The sequence below is a fragment of the Muntiacus reevesi genome, chromosome 18, assembly GCF_963930625.1.
Source record: "Muntiacus reevesi chromosome 18, mMunRee1.1, whole genome shotgun sequence".
In the NCBI taxonomy this organism is placed as follows: domain Eukaryota; kingdom Metazoa; phylum Chordata; class Mammalia; order Artiodactyla; family Cervidae; genus Muntiacus; species Muntiacus reevesi.
In genome coordinates this window covers 14,530,813-14,551,989 of record NC_089266.1, presented here as the reverse complement: position 1 = coordinate 14,551,989, position 21,177 = coordinate 14,530,813, and the positions used below count along the sequence as shown (strand labels likewise).

At 52.0% G+C, this 21,177-nt stretch overlaps 2 protein-coding genes across 2 annotated transcripts; one reads left to right on the top strand and one right to left on the bottom strand.

The window, feature by feature from the left end:
- The first annotated feature begins 168 nt into the window (after window positions 1-168).
- PSMC5 (proteasome 26S subunit, ATPase 5) lies at window positions 169-4,904 on the top strand. The gene is made up of 12 exons (XM_065909337.1): window positions 169-292; window positions 835-906; window positions 2,436-2,505; window positions 2,813-2,910; window positions 3,077-3,133; window positions 3,211-3,441; window positions 3,721-3,847; window positions 3,933-4,123; window positions 4,227-4,325; window positions 4,406-4,516; window positions 4,606-4,692; window positions 4,795-4,904. Exons 1-12 carry the CDS (start codon window positions 269-271, stop codon window positions 4,846-4,848), a joined length of 1,221 nt encoding a protein of 406 aa, XP_065765409.1. The 5' UTR covers window positions 169-268; the 3' UTR covers window positions 4,849-4,904.
- A 54-nt stretch (window positions 4,905-4,958) lies between these two features.
- SMARCD2 (SWI/SNF related, matrix associated, actin dependent regulator of chromatin, subfamily d, member 2) lies at window positions 4,959-14,548 on the bottom strand. Its single transcript, XM_065909336.1, has 13 exons — window positions 14,042-14,548; window positions 9,519-9,703; window positions 9,283-9,325; window positions 9,002-9,124; window positions 8,112-8,267; window positions 7,610-7,705; window positions 7,363-7,464; window positions 7,054-7,215; window positions 6,792-6,889; window positions 6,495-6,630; window positions 6,206-6,328; window positions 5,986-6,087; window positions 4,959-5,893 (listed from the first exon to the last, which is right to left on the bottom strand). Exons 1-13 carry the CDS (start codon window positions 14,255-14,257, stop codon window positions 5,840-5,842), a joined length of 1,596 nt encoding a protein of 531 aa, XP_065765408.1. The 5' UTR covers window positions 14,258-14,548; the 3' UTR covers window positions 4,959-5,839.
- Between the last annotated feature and the right edge of the window lie 6,629 nt (window positions 14,549-21,177).

The following is a 21,177-nucleotide window of genomic DNA, read 5'->3' as shown; positions in this document are numbered from 1 at the left end:
AAGTTGGAAGCCGGCACCAGGAGAAAATGGCGCCAAAACAGAATTTCTAGAGAGTAACTTTAGGAGTTCTGTGCCTTTTACACCAAATATCCTGACCTCGCGTACCCCTTTATGGCCCTTGTTATTTGTTACCGTCCGTTCTCACATCCCGCCCATTGACCCGGAACTGTTCTCTGCCGACTCTTTGCCCGCCCCCGCCCCAAGCTCCGGCTTTGCGCCTGCGCGCCAAAGCGGCTCTGATGCCGGCGGTCTCCGCGGAAGAGGGAAAATGGCGCTTGACGGACCAGAGCAGGTATGGCGGCGGCGGCCGGGCAGGGACTGGGGCTGGCTGAATGCGAAGCAGGTGCTGTCCGACGTGGGCAGCCGACCGGGGCCAGCGGGTTGGGGGAGTCCGGGGTGGGTGGGCCAGTCTAGACTGGGCCCTGCCTGGGACCGGATCTGCTGTGTCAGCGCCGCCCGCGGCGGGTCACGGCAGGGCCGGGAGTGGAAGACCGGGTGCAAACGGATTTAGTGAGGAGCGGTGAGAGCAGTGGGAGCGTGAACCCACCCTTGCGGGAGTCAGGGGGCCCGTTCTTCCTGCTGGCTACTCCTATACAAATAACATCTCGGGATTGTGTAGCGTTCCCGGGTGCGCTGTTTCTTGATCCTCCTCCTGAAAGTCTTAAGAGGTAGGCAGCGTTCTCATACTGTTTTAGTTTAAGTCTTAAGGAAATGGTTGTGAAGAGATGGAGTGAGGGATCAGAACACAAATCTTAAATCTCCGAAATCAACGTGGAAGTAGCTTTATCCCTTGGATGTTTAGCTTTTTGGTTAATAATTACACTGTATCCTCAGATGGAGCTGGAAGAGGGGAAGGCAGGCAGTGGACTCCGCCAATATTATCTGTCCAAGATTGAAGAACTCCAGGTGAGAACGGACTTCAAAGGTCCAGAGGGAGCTAGAAGGGAGATGAGCAGATCTCTACAAATCCATGTAATTCCACTGGGGGCGCAATGGAAAAAGTAGTATTGATAACAAGTTAATAGTATAAAGTATATGAAATTAAGTGTCTCGTGTTCCCCTCAAATTCCACCTTTTTGAAGATAATTAATATTCACAGTTTCTTACACATCTTCAAGAGTCAAATTTTAACATAAAAGTACCCCCCAGCCAAAAGTCATTCCTTTTAGAAGCCTGAATGAGAGTTTCTTGTAAAGAGAAGACATAGGGTCAGGAAGTGACATTTATCAGAGAAGGTTGGGGCAGAGTGAGAGAAGACAGAATTGAGGAGTCTGGAAAAAATTGAGGAGTCTGGAAAATGCTGGTTCCATGGGACTGAGTGAAAGAGGAACTGACCGCCCAGTGCTCTAGCCTAGAGAAGCAGCAAGGACCACAGAAATAAGGAAAATAACGTACATTGCATGGAGATGCGCCACAAGGGAAAATTCTGAACTTCAGGTATATTCATGGGTATCATATCTGGTTTGTCATTTTTGAAATGCTTTATCTGTGTGACAGAGGTCCATATAGTCAAAGCTGTAGTTTTTCCAGTAGTCATGTACAGATGTGAGAGTTGAACTATAAAGAAAGCTGAGCACTGAAGAATCGATGCTTTTGAATTGTGGTGCTGGGGAAAACTCTTGAAAGTCCCTTGGACAGCAGGGAGATCAAACCAGTCCATCCTAAAGGAAATCAACCCTGAATATTCATTGGAAGGACTGATGCTGAAGTTCTAATACTTTGGTGACCGGACGTGCAGAGTCAACTCATTGGAAAAGACCCTGATGCTGGGAAAGACTGAGGGCAAGAGGAGAAGGAGGTGACAGAGGATGAGATGATTGGATGGCATCACTGACTCAGTCGACACGAATTTGAGCAAACTCCAGGAGATAGTGAAGGACAGGAAAGTCTGGTGTGCTACAGTCCATGGGGTCACAAAGAGTCAGACACGAGTTAGTGACTGAACAACAACAATATATGCTCTCATTTGTTCCTCATGTTAATCCTGAAAAGAGCCAGGATAGGGGTGCTATACCCACTTGAAGTTTGGTAACAGATCTAGACCTTTCTCATGGTTTTTATTGGCTTTACTCAGCTGATGATTGCCAGCAATAGTTGGAACTTAGGATTCTGACTCAGAAATCTTCCCTCAATACCCAAGTTCCCACTCTGAGAAACTATGTAGATCAGCTGTTACCTTGTCTCCATTAGGGTTTGTTATTCCTAGACCAGTATCAGACAGGCGGCTCCCCCCCAACCCCCGCCCCCCGTGGTTGTCCTCCACTCCAGAGGCACTCTTGGAGGGCAGGTAAAGGTTAAAGTCATACTGGAGAATCTGAATGGGGAATGCAGGTGCCCTGTGCTTTCCTCACGCAGCTCATATCAGCCTATGAAGATCTCGGCCAAGATTTTAACCTCCTCCTGTTTTCCACCCTTTGCTTCTTGTTCTCCAATAGCTGATTGTGAATGATAAGAGCCAAAATCTCCGGAGGCTGCAGGCACAGAGGAATGAGCTTAATGCAAAAGGTGAGGAGGGAAAGATGGGAGGGCTGCATGGAGGCAACTGGTGTGAGGTCTGAGTGTTCAGTCTCCTTGAAGAAGCGAGCCTTCACCTAAGTGCCCATTGCTTTTTCCAGTCCAAGGTGATGCTCTGTTCACATGCACCTCTCTCCTGAGTTTCATTGTAATCTCTTTAAAAATGTGAATTCTTGAGTTTCTTTTAGAGTCCTTCCCTTCAAAATTTTAAAATGGTGTTTAGTTCATGCATGTTTAACCGAGTCACGGGGGAGGGACATCAAAATCTGACTGATCATGGTATCTGCTTCCCACCTAGTTCGCCTGCTGCGGGAGGAGCTACAGCTGCTGCAGGAACAGGGCTCCTACGTGGGGGAAGTAGTCCGGGCCATGGATAAGAAGAAAGTGCTAGTCAAGGTAAAGGCAGCAGGACCCGGCACCAGCCCCACCTGCCTCTGCAGTCCCGTACCTTTGTGCGCCGTGAGGACATTGTTCTCACCTTAGTGTAAGACTCACGGGTCTTCTGGGTGAGGTTGGTGATTTGGTAACTGTCGGGGACGGTCACGCACCCTTGTTTCTGTAGGTACATCCTGAGGGCAAGTTTGTCGTCGACGTGGACAAGAACATCGACATCAATGACGTGAGTGCACCCCGGGAGGTGGGAGGTGGGGGTCAGCTCTCACCACACCACTTCCTGAACCTCTGTCCCTTGCCCAGGTGACACCCAATTGCCGGGTGGCCCTCAGAAATGATAGCTACACTCTGCACAAGATCCTGCCCAACAAGGTGGACCCGCTGGTGTCGCTGATGATGGTGGAGAAGGTGCCAGACTCAACTTACGAGATGATTGGTGGACTGGACAAGCAGATCAAGGAGATCAAAGAAGTGATTGAGCTGCCTGTGAAGCACCCCGAGCTGTTTGAAGCGCTGGGCATCGCGCAGCCCAAGGTGAGCAGGGCTCTGGGCGAGGGCCATGCTGCTACTGTACACCCGCCCCAGCCTGGTAGACTGAGCTTGCTTCCACTGGTCCTGCTCACCCCAGGGCTGGGGGAAGACATGCTCCCAGGCCATCGAATGGTTTGGGTGTAAGCTCCTTAAAGGACTTCGTGACATTCACTTTTTTAGCTCTAGTATCTAATGTGGGATCTAGCACTGTGCAAACACTTAATGTTCCTTGAATGAAACATGGGGGCCAGCTTCCTTCCGAGCCCCACCCTTGCTCTCTAGGGGGTACTGCTGTATGGACCCCCGGGCACGGGGAAGACGCTGCTGGCCCGGGCCGTGGCGCATCATACAGACTGCACCTTCATTCGTGTCTCTGGCTCTGAATTGGTACAGAAATTCATCGGGGAAGGTAACTGTGGTCAGAAACATAAAATCTGAGGAGGGGAGGGGGCTGAGCTCACTCGCTCGTTGACACCCGCTTGGTCTCCGCACAGGGGCGCGGATGGTGAGGGAGCTGTTTGTCATGGCCCGAGAACACGCTCCGTCTATCATCTTCATGGATGAAATTGACTCCATTGGCTCCTCGAGGCTGGAGGGGGGCTCTGGAGGGGACAGTGAGGTCCAGCGGACTATGCTAGAGCTGCTTAACCAGCTGGATGGCTTCGAGGCCACCAAGAATATCAAGGTGCGGTGGGATTGGCTGGGGCAAGGACCATGGGAAGGCCCTGAGTGAGGGGCAGCCTGCCTTAGGAAGGGCTCAGCTGATGCCACCTGCTTTGTCTACTCAGGTTATCATGGCAACTAATAGGATTGACATCCTGGACTCGGCGCTGCTCCGCCCAGGACGCATAGACAGAAAAATTGAATTCCCACCTCCCAACGAGGAGGTTTGTAATCAGCAACACTGGCAGCAGCCCCGGCTGTGGGGGTAGGCCCTGGGCTCAGGCTTTTCCTCTCCCATCGCTAGGCCCGGCTGGACATTTTGAAGATCCATTCTCGGAAAATGAACCTGACCCGGGGGATCAACCTGAGGAAAATTGCTGAGCTCATGCCAGGAGCGTCAGGGGCTGAAGTGAAGGTAACAGGAGTGGCCAAGGGATAGGGGGCAGAGGCAGGAAGCACTGGGTTCAGGGCACAGCGGCAGCTCCGCCTTCTCTCCCTGCTCAGGGCGTGTGTACCGAGGCGGGCATGTATGCGCTGCGGGAGCGCCGAGTCCACGTCACGCAGGAGGACTTTGAGATGGCAGTAGCTAAGGTACAGGGCCACACCTTTCGGCCTCTGCTGGCAGTGGCTCTGGAACAGTGGGGTTGGGCACGTGTTCACTGGGTCTCTAACTCAAATGCTTACTCTCCCCAGGTCATGCAAAAGGACAGTGAGAAAAACATGTCCATCAAGAAACTATGGAAGTGAGGCAGACGTCCTTTGTGTGGATCCCTTAAATAAAGCTCTGCCGGTCAGGACCTTGAGGACTTGAGTCTGTTAATCAGTGGCCACACTGTTCAATCACCAGGTCTGGGTACCACCAATAAACAAAGATTTATTTGGAAATTTCCAAACCTGCCAGAAGTGGCGTTTGCCAAACCCTCGGCCCACCCTCCTTACCAGGCTCCAAAGGGCAACAACAGTCCTCCCCATCTCCCACTGCCCTCCACCGAGCACACACACACCCACGCCTAGGGCCACACCAGACAATTACGGTGCCCTCTCCCTAGGAGGCATTACCCTGGGCTCAAGAACCAGGGTGGCAGCCCTCTGGCATTGCAGGAGATGATGGCGGCCGGAGCCGCTTGCATAGATTGAGAAAAGAAAATAAGGAGGGACCCCCAAGTAGGGTTCCCTGAAAACCCCCAACACACCCCCATAAAAAAAGTGGCTCCCGCATAGAAAATCCTGCTCCACAAATAGTGCAAATAACCCGAAGGAAAGGAAATTACCAGCAGCAAGGCTGGGCTGGTAGGAATGGCAAAGAACTTTGGTTTGGAAAGGTTGGGAAGAGAGGGAGCCATGCCCCTCTTCCTCGCCCAGCTCCCTGGAGCCAGCATGGACACTCACCCCAAGGGGGTCTGTAAACAAGCAAAGCCAGGGGCCTTTGGTTCCGAAAGGTCTTGGTTACAATGTCAAAGCAGAGCCTCCAGGTCCTTCTCGGGCCTGCCTGCAGGGGGCAGAGGAGGCCTCTCTTGTGAACCCAGTTAAAGCCAATGTGTAAGTAATAAGGCTTTGAGGACCAAGCAACAAGGAATCCTATCGCTACACTTAAACTAAAGCCGGGGAGCCGAGGGTGACTGGAGATGCCCCTCACCCCCTCATTATCCTACGTGTCTGCGCCCCAGAGGGTGGTCCCCTTCCAGGCTGAGGGGGGTGTGGCTTCAGGCTGGGAAGAAAGGAAGGGGTCCCTGAGCAGTTAGGTCAGGCGGATTCCCAGCACCTGTTCCAGTTCCTGCCTTCGCTGCTGCACCTGGAGGAGGGACAGACCAGCGGCTCAGGCCTGGTTGCCCACCCTGCCCCTCCAGTGTGCCCTCCAGTTCAGCCAGGGCAGAGCCACCTCACCTTGGCAAAGATGTGCCTCCCCACTGCTTCCTGGGCCCAGGGCTGGTGGTAGAAAGCTGCTCGCCTCTCCTCCTCCGGGTTCCCAATCACATCAGTGATGATCTGTAGAGCACCCAGGGGAGAGCTGAATGCAATTCCCACCTCTGAGCGGGAAGGACAGTACTGGGGGCAGAACCCCCAGAGCTTAACGTGGGATCACCCTCAGGAAAAAGGGGCACACCTTGAGGTCCCGGCGCTGGGAACGGAGCCACTCCTGGATGAAGTCCTGGGGGTCAGTGCTAAAACTGAGCATGAAATCCCTCTGAGTCTTCAGCTGGTTGATGGACTCGATGGTCTCGTGGATCTGGGCAAAGGCGTACGTGTCAGGCTGGCTCCCACCCCTACAAGGTCTTGGAGCCCCAACCCTAAAGGCCTCAGGTCCCATCCCAAGGTGCTACATAAATGAAAATGCCCGACACCCGCCCCGCTCACTGGGGGCCCAGAGGAGGCCGGGGAGGTTGAGGGCCGACCTTGACGTCAAGGGAGGCTATCTCCTGCTGATTGGTGGTAGAGGCCAGAAAATTGCTCATCTGGGCCTTGAGTGGGTCATCCACCTCCACGTCAATGTCGTAACAGGCTGTCTTCTTCTGGTCGTTCGGGTCCACGCTACAGGGCACATGGGAGAGGGAGCTACTTCCCTCCCTCCCAGCCGGGCCAAACCACACACACCCAGGAAGCGAGAAACCAATCCTGCTTCGCTTTGGCTTTAATTCAAGTCAAAGGTAAACTGTCCTGAGAGCAACCTTCCTTCCCCTCTTCCCGTTTACCTGATGACGTGGTTGATGACAATGGGGTCTGGATGCTGCAGCAACCCCGCCAGCTTCATGGGAATCTCAGAGAAACGGAGTCGGCCGCAGCTGAAGATCTGGGGAGGGCGCCAGAGGGTTGGTGACGCCCTGGCGGGCACACGGGGCAGTGAACCGCCCCAGGGCAGTGTGGAGAACACGGCAGAGGACTAGCCTCGGTGGGGCTGTGGAGCTGCAGGCAGGGCAGGGGCCCGGAGATGAGGGGGGCGGTGTCCCCGCTGACCTGGCGGAAGTAGCGGTTGCAGTTGATGTACTCGCGCTCGTGGCCGTCCTGCAGCTGGTTGTGTTTGATGTACAGCCACAGGGCCTGCATGATGGCGGCCCTCGTCTGAGTGTGCACCCCCAGCAGCCTCGCCAGGCGGGGGTCCAGCTTGTACTGGGGGGGCTGGGATGGACAGACGGGAGTCAGAGGAGGGAAAAACAAACCAAAGCAGACTGGGGTAGGGACAGGAAGGGTTTACGATAGGCACCTGCCCCCAGCCCCAGACAAGAGTCCCCGTGACCCCAGACGTGGCCTCAGGGCACTTGTCACCTGATGATCCAGCATGAGCAGGAGGGTGCACTTGACGTTCAGGTCTCCGGGCCGTTTCACCTGGAAGCCGTCTGTCTCCTGGGTGGTGGGCATCCGGTGCCACTGGCAGGAGGAGGAAGGGGAGTCAAGCTCATCACCAAAGGGGTGGGCGAGAACGTACGCACCCGGCCCTGCACGGGGACTGAGGCCACTTCTCTGCCCGCCTGGCGCGTCACCCTCTGCTCCCGAGCCCCAGGCCCCTGCTTACCTCCACCAGGTGGTTGTCAGGCCCGTACAGTTCCTTGTCCAGCTCAATGACGAGGCTCTTAAAGAAGGAAGAAAACTTCCTCTTCTGTTTGCTAGGCTGGGGATGTAAAGGGTGAGACAGGGGTGCCAATGAAGGCTCAAGCCTAAGCCACATACTAAGCCCCGAACAGGAATACTGTTTCAGTCCTAGAGCTCAGGTACTGAGGATTCTCAGGCCCTGAAAGAAGCGGGGAAAAGTGAGACCTGAGGCACGGACAGGGGCCCTAGGCAGCCCCGCTGTCAGCCAGTAAAGGACCGGAATCAGCAAGGGCGCCCCTTCCTCAGGACACTCTACTGCCATCTGCAGGAAAAGCGCGGTAACAACCACACAAAACCTCCCACCTCTGGCCTGGGAGCCGTGCCCTCTCCCTCCGGCAGGATGACCCCGGAAGTGCCCGTGTCTGGCCCAAGTCTGAAACCCACACAGACCACCGCCCCTCCAGACACCTCCTTCCCCAACTCACGTCGTCCAGCAGTTTTCCCTCTACTCGGAGTTCCCAGGAAGCCACCTTGTCCCCTGCGGGGGTTCCTCCGGGGGTCCCTGTGGTTCCTGCACTGTCACCTTCTGCCTTGCTGGGACTGAATGTATTGGAAATATAGATCCGCAGCTTTCGTTTTTGCTAAAGAAAGACAACAGGTTAACTAGACAGGGACCAGCTGCTACCCAGTCTTCCCATCTGAACTCATTTCACACCCATACAGAGCGCTGTGGGCCAGGCCCCTCCCTAATGAGGCCCTGGGAACCAGGCGAGGAAATCTCATCCCTGACCTTCAAGGGACTCACAATTTTATGGGAAAACAGATGCAGTACCAACAGGTCCAACACAGGGGGATCGGTGGTGTGACAGAGATACACAGAGGGTGCTATCAGAAGTCGTTGGCTCATAGTTTAAGTGAAACTCAAACACCTATCATGGCCACAGAACATAGTCTCCTGGAAAGCCTCCACCATTCAAGGAACTGTTCTCTAGATAAAGTTTCTCTAGGGAAGGGGAAGAAGACAGGAACTATCCTTATCTACCCTCCAGCTTTGCCTTTCAAACTTCTGACTATGATGTACAATATTAATGTTTTAAATCATGGTCCAAGATCTGCACATATATGCAAATACATGAAACAAAAATGTCATAATTCCTTTGCTCCTGTGAAGAATTATCATTTCTACAACTCTAATGTTCCATTAAAAACAGGCTGGCTCCACCACATTAAGTGAATTCATGCTAAACGGGCTGTATCCTACAGTGTGAAACATTCTGCTCTAGCCCGTCAGACCCTCACTTGGCCCCTGGAAAACAAGGCCAGGGAGAGGCAGAGAAGCTTGGCGAGGCCCAGGAGCGGCTGGGGCTGCACACACCGTCAGAGGCTTTTTGATGGCCTCCTGGATTTCCATCCGCTTTCGAGCAATGGTCTGGTCCAGCTTCCGTTCAAAAGCCAAGAGGTCCATGTACGCCTGAGACTCTGGGACAAGCTCCCGAATCTGGAGGTAGGGAGGGAGCAGGGATCCATCAGCTCATTTCGGCTGCAGCTCTGGCTCCTTCCTCGCTTCCTCCCTCGCCCCAGGGAGAGGGGAGGCTGAGTCCACCCTCAGCCAACTAGCCCCTGGGTGGGCCTCCTAGGCCCTCTCCACATACTCACTCGCTGAGGTAGAACTTTATCTGCCATCTTCCTCCTCTTTAACCTGAGAGGACAGAAACCCAACGAAGAGGTCAATGGTCCAAAGGACCTGCCCCTCCGCCCACCTTTCCAGTGCCCAGGACCTTCCCAAGAAAACCAGGAGTCTTCCTCAGTCACTGCAGCCCTAGGGCACAAGGAGACCCGCTGTTACTGCCAGAGCTACGTTAGACGGGGTGGAAGAAACAGGATGGTCTTACCCCCGGCGCTGGGCAGGCATCGGGGGCTGGGCCTGAGGCACAAGCAGGCGTTTTCGGAATGGGTCCATCATGGTGGGTGGCATGCCAGGTCGAAGTGGAGCAGCTGTGCCAAAGGGGGAGCCGGCAGGGGGTCCCACCTGCAAGCCAGCCATGGGCATCCGGCTCCCTGGGGACATGCCAGGCCGCTGGGGGAAGTGAGCCAACGGGGGTGCATAGGTCAGGGGTGGGGCCCAACGGGGCCCGTAACCCATTCCTTCCATCCCGGGCCCAGTCCTGAGCAGCACACGGCGGGGCCGCCGAGCTCGGGCAGGAGTGCCAGGAACAAAGGGGAGCAGGAGCCTGAGAGCAGAAGTGTAAACCACACCTGCCCCGCCCCCTCAACCGCCCTGGCAGCCGTGCCAGCAAATGAGGCCCGCAGAGCCCAGGGGGTGGGAGGAGAACCCTGCCTGTAGGGAGGAGAAGGGCCTGGGGGAGTTTTGCAGGGCCCATTGCCACTTGCAACCACCTCCTGGCCCCAGCAACACTCTGCCCGGCTCCCTGGACCAGCCCGCCTCCAGGATCTCAGACGGTCCCACTGAGCACTCCATCCTCTCCTCCCCCAGCTTGAGGCAGAGGCTGGGGGCAGTGTGGTAGCCAGGCGGCGGGCTGTGCATGTGATGCGGGCAGGCTGACGGGGCACAGCCCCAGTGCCCGTCCCCAGCCGCCGGCCTGGTGGTGTGACTGAGCAGGGATCGGCAGTCCAACGGGCTGGCAGGCGCATCGGCAGTGGCACCCCAGGTGAGCAAGCTGCAACAGGATGGCTTGGAGCCTGTCCCGACGGGTAGGGGCGGCCTCAGGCGGAGTACACAGACCATCTGGTCGCCATATGGCCCCTACTCACCACCCAGAACTGGACCCTTCTCTCACCTCCCTGCTGCCCAGCCCCCAACCCCTAAGCCTGGAGACCCCAAGGGGAAGCTCTGGATCCCCAGTGGTCTGTGGAAGGGAGAGCAGCTGGCACCTGGCCTCTGCCTGCGGTCCACGCACCACCTGGTGGCTGGGGCTGGCTTGGCAATGCCAAGCTGGAGAATGGAGAGCAGATTAGCCTGGGCTGCAAGGATCAAAGTCTTAGGATCAGCAGAGGAAGCTGGGTGGGCGGTGGCTTCTTCCAAAGCCTGCAGAAGGGACTTCCCACCGAGGTCCGGCTCCCCAACATTACTGTGGAGCCCACTGGGGAGGAGCCCCCGCCCCCTTCCTCGTGGCTGCTGCTGCCTGCAAGGCCTGTTTGGCAGCTCTGCCTCGCACACACTGTCCCTGGCAGCTTCACAGGGCTGGCCCCAGGGCCCAGATTATGCAACCAGCACAACCAGCCAACCAAGCCAGGCTGGGTGGGGATTCACACCAAATCAAAGGACCCCCGCCCCCCTCCCCCCACATCACAGAAGTGAGATGAGATTACTACTCCGACTCTTCATCCAGCACTCGTTCCACGTTCTCACCAAGGAGGGCCAGATTCTTGACCAGAGGCAGACACAGAGAAAAACACAAGAAACACGACCCAAAGACAGGGGGAGGGGAAAAGGAGTGGGGTGGGAAGGAAGAATTTGGGAGGATAGGGTTCAATGTGGGGGGCTCTGTCTGGGACCTCTGGAGTCCTGCCACAAGTCTCCTCATAAGGAGGAGGCTCCTCTGAGCTGCTGGGAGGCAAAGACAGCCTGCTTCTCTGCCTTAATGAGCCATAGCTACACAGCTAGAGATGCTAGGAAAAAAAACTCAGGGTGACCACAGCTGAGAGCCCGGCCCCCTCGCACCCTAGACACGAGTGTTTCCCGCCAGCGCCTGAGCTGAGGGGGTGGGACGGCTGAGGCAGGGCGCCTGCAGAGTGGGAGGTCCTGAGCACCGCGCAGCCCCGCCTAGGCAGGTGCTCCCGGAACAGGAAGTCCCCAAACCAGGCGGCACACGCCGGGCCTGCGGGAGGCCTGCGAGGCCCCCCTGGCTCGCCCAGGGCCCCAGGCTTCTCCCAAGGGGGGAAGGGGCCCAGGGAAAGGAGGCTTACAGTTCCTGCAGTCCCAGCTCAGCCTGGCCAAGCTCCACACCTGGGTTCTGAAGCACCAGTAATTCCTCCTCTTCTAAAAAACAACCCAAGAGTTTAAAAAAAAAAAGAACAGAGCCCTGATCTCTTAGGCTCCCTGACCCCTTTCCTGCAGCAGGGCTAGGGAGGCCTGGCTCCACGCCCTGAGCCTCAGAAGTGAGCAGTAACCTCCTCTCCCTCAGCCCAGCAAAGCCCATGTCCTCAACTGGACTCTGGTTCCACCGCCCAGGACAGCAGGGGTGGGAGGCCAGGCTGAAGATGCCACCTCCAGTCTGGCCCCTGGTGCCTCTGAAGGCTGGGCCCAAGGACCAAGGAGAAGAGAACCTACCTCTGCAGACGTAGAAAATATCTTCAACTCTCTGCCATGAACCCAGCAAATCTGTGTTCTTGGCGGGGGGCGGGGGGGGGGGTGTTGTGGGGTTTTTTTTTTATGTTGTCTTTAAGCTCCTTAGTAGACCGTGACCCACAGCTTGAAACACTCTGTAAGGAGGTGGGGTCATAACTTCCCTTCCATCAGTAAGCTCCCCTATTTGCCCCAAGTGGGCTTCAGAGCCTCGCTCCTGCAGCTCACCTCACACGGCCCAGCAAGAGACACACCACCTGCTCCTCAGATCTCAAGTCCCTTCTCCCAGAAGTCACATAACTGGACTTGGAAAGAGGCCACACAGGATCCTCCTTGAAGTCAGCAGAAGTGAACTGGGTCCTCCCTCCCCCGACATCTATCTTTACTTCTGCACCCCTCCCCCCACACGTACACACATCCCCGTTCCCTGGAAGAGAAGGAGACCATGAGAAGCTGGAGGGGAAGCAGCTCTGCCCAGGGAAGCAGAGGCTCAGTGCCTTCCTCAAGGTCCCCACTCCTAGAAGCCTGGGGTACCCAGCCAGTTAGCTTAGCCTTGCCACCGGTCCAAGGCCACTCCCTCCAAATCACTCTGAAATCCATCCTCTCAGGGCTTTCCCCAGGCTTAGGAAATTAGAGAGGCTCCTATCTGGTCCTTGGAGCCTTCCCGGGGACCAACGGCCCCCAGGGAGGCTCCTCAGCTATCTCACCTAAGAGCTGGAATAACAGACACAGGGATCCCTCAGTGACACCCTGGGCCCATGAATCCCCCGGAGTGAGAGCAAGATGGGAAAGATGAATCCCAGCTGGAGTCTCGGGGACCAGGTCTGTCTCTGTCAATACCCAGATCCTTGGTTCAGAGAGAAGAGGGAACATGAGGAGCAAGAAGGAAAAATCACTGTCCCAGTGAAGCATCTCTTCACAAAGTGGGGACCCAGGGCTCCTACTCTTGAGGATCCACTTAGGGGACCTCTACCTGGGGGCGAGAGGGAGAGGAGACAGGAGAATCTCCCAGCTGCCCTGAGAGATTAGCAAGACGTCAGTGTCAAGTGCTGGGGCACACAGATTGGGATATGTCGTTTAGAACCTAAAGGCTAATTAAAAGTGGAGAGGACGGCGGGAAAAAGGATGAGGGCAATTCCCAAGCATTCTGAGGCAACCAGAAACAATGAACTTGGGGACTTGTAAACCCCACCCCCAGTGTCAGGCTGAGTTCCTCACACACTGACCCCACAGCCTCTCGACAGCCTTTGAAGCTGCAACCCGAGAAGTCCTCTGCAAAGCCAGACCCAGAAGGGGTCAGACAGAACCCTTTGAAGCAACTTTCTGCAGGCTCCTCCAGCCCCAGACCAGCAGTACTCAGTGGAGCCTCTCTGTTCCTCCAGACTAACAACTCCTGGACACTATGACACCAGGCAGAAAGCCAGAAAGTCTGTCCAGAATGGGCTGGGCTTTCCTCCTTCCTCAGGCCTGTCCACCACCCTCTCTGATCTAACCCAAAGGCATCCCTGTGTGAAGGTGCCAGGGCCTGGCCCAGGAGCAGATTCCCCTTGCACAGGCTGCAATCCCCATCCTCTGCCTTCTGTGCCCCTGGGAAGCCAGGCCCTTCTTCCTCCTCCTTAGCAGCTGGGAGCCATCTCAGACACGCTAAAACTCTGCCAGTTCCCAACTAGGGGGAGAAAAAAAAAACACAGAGCAGACTTGGAGTAGGGCCAAGACCAATGCAGGGTAACCCTGCTTTCTCAATGAGGGTTCTTTCCCAAAACTTTCTCATCACTTCCCAGGACCCCTTACCCGAGAATCTACACTAGATTTCTCATTCCACCCGTCCAGAACTCACTAGCTTCGACTACGCCTCCATCTCTCAGTTACTCAGAATCCCTGTTCCAAGGAAGACCCCCAGACGCTCCCAAATGCTTCAAACCCTCCACCCGAGTCGCTCTTACCTTCTCCCTCAAATCCTCCACCACCACCTGGCCGAGCCCGAGGGTCTCTGGCCTTGCCCCCCACCATGCCCCGTGAAATCCGCATGCAGAGCCTCTGTGCCCCCTATTCAGGAGGCTGCCCCAGGGCCCTCACTGGCGGCGCCGCCCGCCCATCCGCCCTCCTCACCTGGTACTGCGCCGCCGGGCCCGCGGGGCCCATGGGGCGGAAGGCGGCGGCCCCGGGGCCCCCCACGCCTCCAGCCGGTCCGGGCCCCCTGAGCGCCGGTCCGGGCAGCATGCCGGGTCCCGCTGGCGGAGGCGGCGCTCCCAGGGCCGCGGCAACCGCGCCGCCGCCAGGGCTCAGCGGGGGCAGCGGGAACCCGCCCGCGCCACGGCCCGACATCGCTCCGTCCCGTCCGGCGGTGTCTCGGTCCGGACTCCAGGCTCCGCGCTGAGTTCGCTCCGCACTCCGTGCTCCGGGACTTTCCGATCTAAATTCCGGGTTCTGGGGTTTGTTGATCCGGATTCCGGGCTTTCCTAATCCAAGTTCGCGAGTTCCTCAGAAACCCACTTTGGGGCAGGGCCGATCCTGATTCCGGTCCTGCACGGAAAATTCCGGATCCGGGATCTGCTACGGGCCCGCTGCCTCCCCGGACCTCCGGAGGTTTGGCAGCCAGCGTCCAGTTACCCAGAGGCGGTAACTAACTCCCTGCCCCGCCTAACCCAGCCCAGCACTAAGCCCCGCCTATACCTAGTCGCCCAATGCGAGGATGTCTCCTCAAATCCCGCCCCTCGCGAGACCCGCCCCCAACAGACACCGCCCCTAACCGCCGGGCCCCGAAGCCCCGCCCACTTCCCTTGGGTCGGCCCTCCACCGGAGGGGCGGGAGCGGAAGCTGCACACGGAAATACGGCGTGGGGGGGGGGGTGGTCATAGGTCGAGGGTCAGGAGGTAAGAGTACGGTGTAAGAGTAGTTGCTGATTTCTTCTCGGTGCAGCGGAATCCCCGAGGTACTGGATCACGCTCCCTGAAAATAGTTTTGTCCTCGTTTCTACGTTTTTAGAATTAAAGACAACGAGCTGCTCTCTGCGGCAGAGCAGCTGCCAACTTGACTTTAAAAGCCAGAGCTGCCAACGGACTTGGCTCCTCCGGACCCGATCCACTGTGTGAAGGGTTGAATTGGCCAAGCGCCGAGCTCTTATCGCATATTTTGAATGTGCCTCTGCCTCCCATTAAGGAAGCCTAGTAATACTTTACTCCACAGGAGATGTTTCTAGGCAAAGGAATTTTGCATTCCGAGAAGCCTCCTACAGTTAAATAAGGTCTTTTTCCAAGATTTATAGCGACTTTCAAAAGTTCAGTACCTTTTCAGAAGTCCAGTACCTTTTCAGACATCAGCCCTATGTCAGAGGTACTCAGAAGTGCTTCAGCCTTGCCAGGTGTTCTGTGATTTTCTCTCCATGATACAGACCAGTGCTCCTCAAACACTAAGGAATATAAGAAACACCTGCGCTTTTGTTTAAAATGCAGACTATGATTCTGTAAGCTTAGGTTCTAGGCTAAGGATCAAGAGTGCATTCCTAATAAGCTCTCAAGCAATGCTGTTGCTACTCAGTACACTTTGGAGTACCAAAGATAGACTTTTTCATTATATAAATTCTGTTTTATGTTTTCATCCCCAGCCATGTCTTGCACCAAAGCACCCCAGATCCTGTTCATAGTGCAACCCTTTTTGATTAGTTCTGCCCATCTCTACTTCCTGATATCTTTATTCTTCAGTGATTGACCTTGCTGTTGCTGCTGCTGCTCTGCTGTCTTCTCAGAGATCCCTATCCTCTTTCTCCCTAAAAGTGGGTTACCTGCGAGTCTGAGAACAAACCACTGGAATTGTTCCACCAGGGCCCCTCTCCACCACTGCAAAGTGGGTTAAGAATACTTGACAATGCAGTTGATGTCCATACAGCCCTTTCAAGCTGCTAGAGCAACAGCAGTTCCAGAGGGAGTAGTAGGGGTGAATCCCCTGGGGAGCTATTCCAAACTAGGGATGAATCCCCTGGGGAGCTATTCCAAACTATCCTTGCCAAGCCACCCCCCTACACATAGACACACACAACCACTGGATCCCTGTGCTGTATTTAAAAAAATACCTCCCAGGTAATTCTGGTACAACCCTCTGTGTATGTGTAAACAAGTGAATGATCTTCAAGTGCAATAAGATAAAATGATAACTTCAGCAATGAGTTAACTGCTATGAAAAAAATATCCTCAAGGTTTTAGGGGGGAAACAGATATCTAAGACATGGTAGAAATTGAGAAAGATTTCCTAGGCAGAGAGTAGCTAACATTTATTAAGCATTTACTACATATTACCTCATTTAATCCCTACAATGTATATAATGTAAATACTACTTTTGCCCCTGTTTTAGAAATCAAGGCAGAGAGATTCAGATACTTGCCTGTTCTTCCTGTGATGGTGCTAAAATTCAAATCTGCTTCTAATCTGGCCTAAGAATCCACAATCCAGGCACTTACCCACTGTATATGATTTCTTGTTGGTAGTTGTTATTGTTCTATTACCTCTGGTCTATTATTACCTGCAGAGAAACAGTGCTCTCACATCTGTGTCTTCCATCACCTTCACAAGTGGGTTTTAAACCCACTGGGGTCCTTTGGGTTTCTCAGCGCTCTTGTGGAGAGCTGAAAGTGAGGTTGAGAGGGCTGAGCTAGGAGTTCCTTGCCCCACCTCCATATCCCTGCAGTAACCAAAGAGCTCTACTTTTATTGTTTTTTTATGTTGAGTGACCTTGAAAAGATATCTTTGGCAGAAAAGGTTCCTAAAATGTTAAAAGCCAATGGCTTACAGAAGCGTCTATAAACATGGCACAGTCGACTCTCTGTTCTCTGTCCTCCTCCTATCTCTATAGTTTTATTCCCCACCAATATCCCATAACTTCTACCATCAAACCACACTGAACCTGCCCTTCCCTGAACATACCTTTCATGGTGTGGTTCTTCTACGATATCACTAAAATGTAAGCTGGTTTAAGGTGGGGACTTTTTCACTGCTGTGTCCCCACTGCCTGGAACTATACCTGGCATAGGGTAAAGTACTCAATACATATTTATTAAGTGAGTAAGTGTTCTTCCACAGTTCCCTGCTATGCAAGAGTCTGTTTATTCTTCAAGACCAACTCAAATGTCACTGCCTCTGGAAGTCTCCTTCATTTCTGATCCCCATCCACCAACTGCAATTGTCAATTTGCTATTCTCTTTTCTGTTTTCCACAGCACTCTAAATCTGTCTAAGAGTGCTCAACCTATTGTGCTGTGACTTTTGTTTGGGGCTCTGTCTCCATCCACACACTCCTGCATTGTGAACTCCAGGACCATGCAGAAACAACTGCCTGCTCAGGAAATAACTCTGATAAAAGTTACCTCTGCTTCCCCATCCTAGAACTATGTTTCAAGTTGTTTCCAATCAGGAGATAATCCATCAGGACAGAAGGTTAAAACCAGCTTAACCATAACAGTTCTGAAGGCAGGAGGAGAAGGGGATGACAGATGGTTGGATGGCATCACCAATTCAATGGACATGAGTTTCAGAAAGTTTCGGGAGATGGTGAAGGACAGGTAAGCCTGGCATGCTCCAATTCATGGAGTCACAAAGAGCTGGACACGACTGAGTGACTGAACAACAACCATAACAGTTAACTTTGACTCTCAAATCTTTCTTGAACTTTACAGTCTCACTCCCTTGGACGTATTGTATTGACTTGTGACCCTCCACCTGAATTCCTGGATTTTTCTCTGTTTACTCCCTACTTAGATCTTATCCTTACCTTGACACTGATGGGTCGCCAAGGTTGATTCACTTCATACTAACTCCTGATGTTCAACCCTTAATCTATACGCTCTTCTGATTCTGGTTAAGGCTATATTGATCCTAACTAGCTATTTAGCCTCTATTAACAAGTTGCCCTGAGTCAGGTATTGCCAGTCCCTGGAATAAAAAGCAGGTAAGGGAGAAAGAGGGGGTTTCCCAGGTGGCTCAGTGCTAAAGACTCTGTCAGCAATGTAGGAGATGCAGTTTCAATCCCTGGACTGGGAAGATCCCCAAGGAAATGGCAACCTACTCCAGTATTCTTGCCTGGGAAATCCCACGGACAGAGGAGCCTGGTGGGCTACAGTCCATGGGGTCACGAAAGAGTTGGACATGACTTAGCCACTAATCAACAACAGAAGGGAGAGAGAGTCATGAGGGATCAGGGAGGCAGCAAATTTGGAGAACGCAGAAATCAAGTGAAAAAGTAGTCAAATGACAGACACAGGTACAGGAAAGGATAATTTGCTAGCTGGGGTTTCTTCTGCTTTTGTCAGATTCAGACTTGCTGCTTCTATAACCCGGCCCCATGACCATGAACTACCTGGACCAAAGCAGTTCTACATCTGAAGGAATAACTTCTCCACTTCCCTAGGAAAGCACCATTCATAAAAAGAAAGGGTGGGCTGGAGTGAGCTCACTTGCCAAAATTCAGTTCACTAAGTGATCATTTTATAAAATTATCAGAACTTTAAAAACAACTATATTTACATGATACAGCTATTTTTATTACATGGGATTATATAAACAGCCTTAAACATGTTGAAGCTTAAAATTTTAATTGAAGAAATTAAAGTTTAGGATGATATGCTGCTGAGGAAGAAGCATAGTAGAAATATAAGCATATGACACTATAGAAAATGACATTCAAAAGTACCTGAAAAAAATAAGCTGAAAAAAATTCTGCCAAATATAAGTGCTGAAACTTTTATTTCTCACAAGCAGTTATTAGGATGTTGACTTGGTAGCACTTTGCAGAAAGAGTTTAACATAAATGAGCAAAACGACTCAAAGTCACAAAAGAGAAATGAGGGTGGCTTGAAGAGGTTACTGTGATAGAGCTTATGAACTAACCTTACATTTGATATGCATTAACCAGGAAAATAAATTTGTAAAGGACCAAAAACAAAAAACAATGAACATGCTAAAAATTAGGTAAAGGAACAGAAGCATCACATCACAAATACATTTTGCTAGAAATAACATACTAATGTGTTATAAAACTGAAAAAACATTCTCACATGAAACTGAAATTTGTTTACTAATTCTGAAAAAAATTAAGAGTTTTAATGTAGAATATTAAGTATTTCTATGTGCTAAGTCGCTTCAGTTGTATCCAACTCTGCGACCCTATAGACTGTAGCCAGCCGGGCTCCTCTATCCATGGGATTCTCCAGGAAAGAATACTGGAGTGGGCTGCCATACCCTCCTCCAGGGGATCTTCCTGACACAGGGATCAAACCCGAGTCTCATGTCTCATGCATTGGCAGGCAGGTTCTTTACCACTAGCACCACCTGGGAAGTTCCAAATATTTCTATAATGACTTTTTAAAAAGTTTTGTTGAAATATGATTGACAATCAACTTCACATATTTAAATTGCAGTTTGATAACTTTTGATATATAATCTATTTTCATAAACTCTTTAAAAATACTTATTTTTTTAAAAAATTTACTTATTTATTTAGTTGCACTGGGTGTTAATTGCGGCACAGAGGATCTTTGATCTTTGTTGCCTCATGCAAACTCTTTAGTTGTGGCATGTGAACTCTTAGTTGCAGCATGTGGGATCTAATCCCCAACCAGGGATTGAACCCAGGGCCCCTGCATTAGGAACGCAGAATCTTAGCCACTGGACTACCAGGAAAGTCCCTATTTTCATAAGCTCTTTAAGTTACTGTATCACTTCAGACAAATGAAATATTTCTTAAAATATTCCCAGGAAAATAAAATAGAAACCTATCAATGAAAACTTCTCAGAAATCTCCAAACGCTTTTAAAACTAGCTCATACAATAGTAATTGTTGGGAACTTTATGAAGAGGTAAAAGAAACACTTTTTTGAAAAACAATGTTAGGGATCATCCCCATTTTGGCCTTTTGAGTCCTCTGGGTTAGGATAAGTTGAAGGTATGTGTCTGACAAGCACAAATCTTCCACTCTCTCCTACTGATGGAGGATACCAAGGGTGGGGATGATGCACCAAGCTTGTTGCCTAAAAGAGGGTGGTGGTGATATCTTTTCTAGACAGATCCAGATTCTCATCCTCGCCCCTAGCTTTGGCAACAATGGATGAAGAAGCAGAAGGAAAATGGAAAGCAGTCAAAGAGGCAGGCGTCATAAAACTAGAAATCTTATGAACGAGTTATGTCACACCTCCCCACAAAGAAAATTAAGGTATGAAATCACGACTCTTCACAGACTCCTAGCTCACTCAATTACTAAGTATTTATTTAGTGCATCCTATGTGGAATCATTGTTCTGGGTGCTAAGGTGACAGCAGTAAATAAGATAGATGACAATCATGCCTTCCTGTTTTGACACAAGATTCTAGAGAGAGGAATTCCTTGGTGGTCAGTCCTGGGTGTTCATTGGAAGGACTGATGCTGAAGCTGAAACTCCAATACTTTGGCCACCTCATACAAAGAGTTGACTCATTGGAAAAGACCCTAATGCTGGGAAGAATTGGGGGCAGGAGGAGAAGGGGATGACAGAGGATGAGATGGCTGGATGGCATCACTGACTCGACGGACATGGGTTTGGGTAGACTTCAGGAGTTGTTGATGGACAGGGAGGCCTGGCGTGCTGTGATTCTTGGGGTCGCAAGGAGTCGAACACGACTGAGCAACTGAACTGAACTGACAGTGGATAAGAATTCACTTGCTAATGCAGGGGACACGGGTTTGATCCTTGGTCAGGGAAGATCCCACAAAGATTCCACATGCCACGGAGAAACTAAGCCAGTGTGCCACAACTACTGAGCCCGCTCTCTAGAGCCCTCAAGTCACAACTGTTGAGCCCATGCACCACAACTAATGAAGCCTGTGTGCCTGAGAGCCCAAGCTCTGAAATGAGAAGCCCGTGCACAGTGAAGAGTAGCCCCCGCTCATTGCAACTGGAGAAAGCCCTGGTGCAGCAGTAAAGACCCAGCACAAACAAATAAATTATAAAAAAGATTCTAGAGAGAAAATAATAAATAGGTAAACAATTAGATATATATGGTGGTGTACTAATGTTTACCAACCATTTCTCAGAAAAAAATAATCAAACCCTAATTTGTAACCTCTAACAATTTCAGTGACATATATTATATATACTTATATATATATATACTTATATTTATATATACATATATATATATACTTCCACCATTATAATAGGCCATAATGGAAAAGAATATGAAAAAGAATATACATAGTTTATTCTATATACATGAATATATCCAG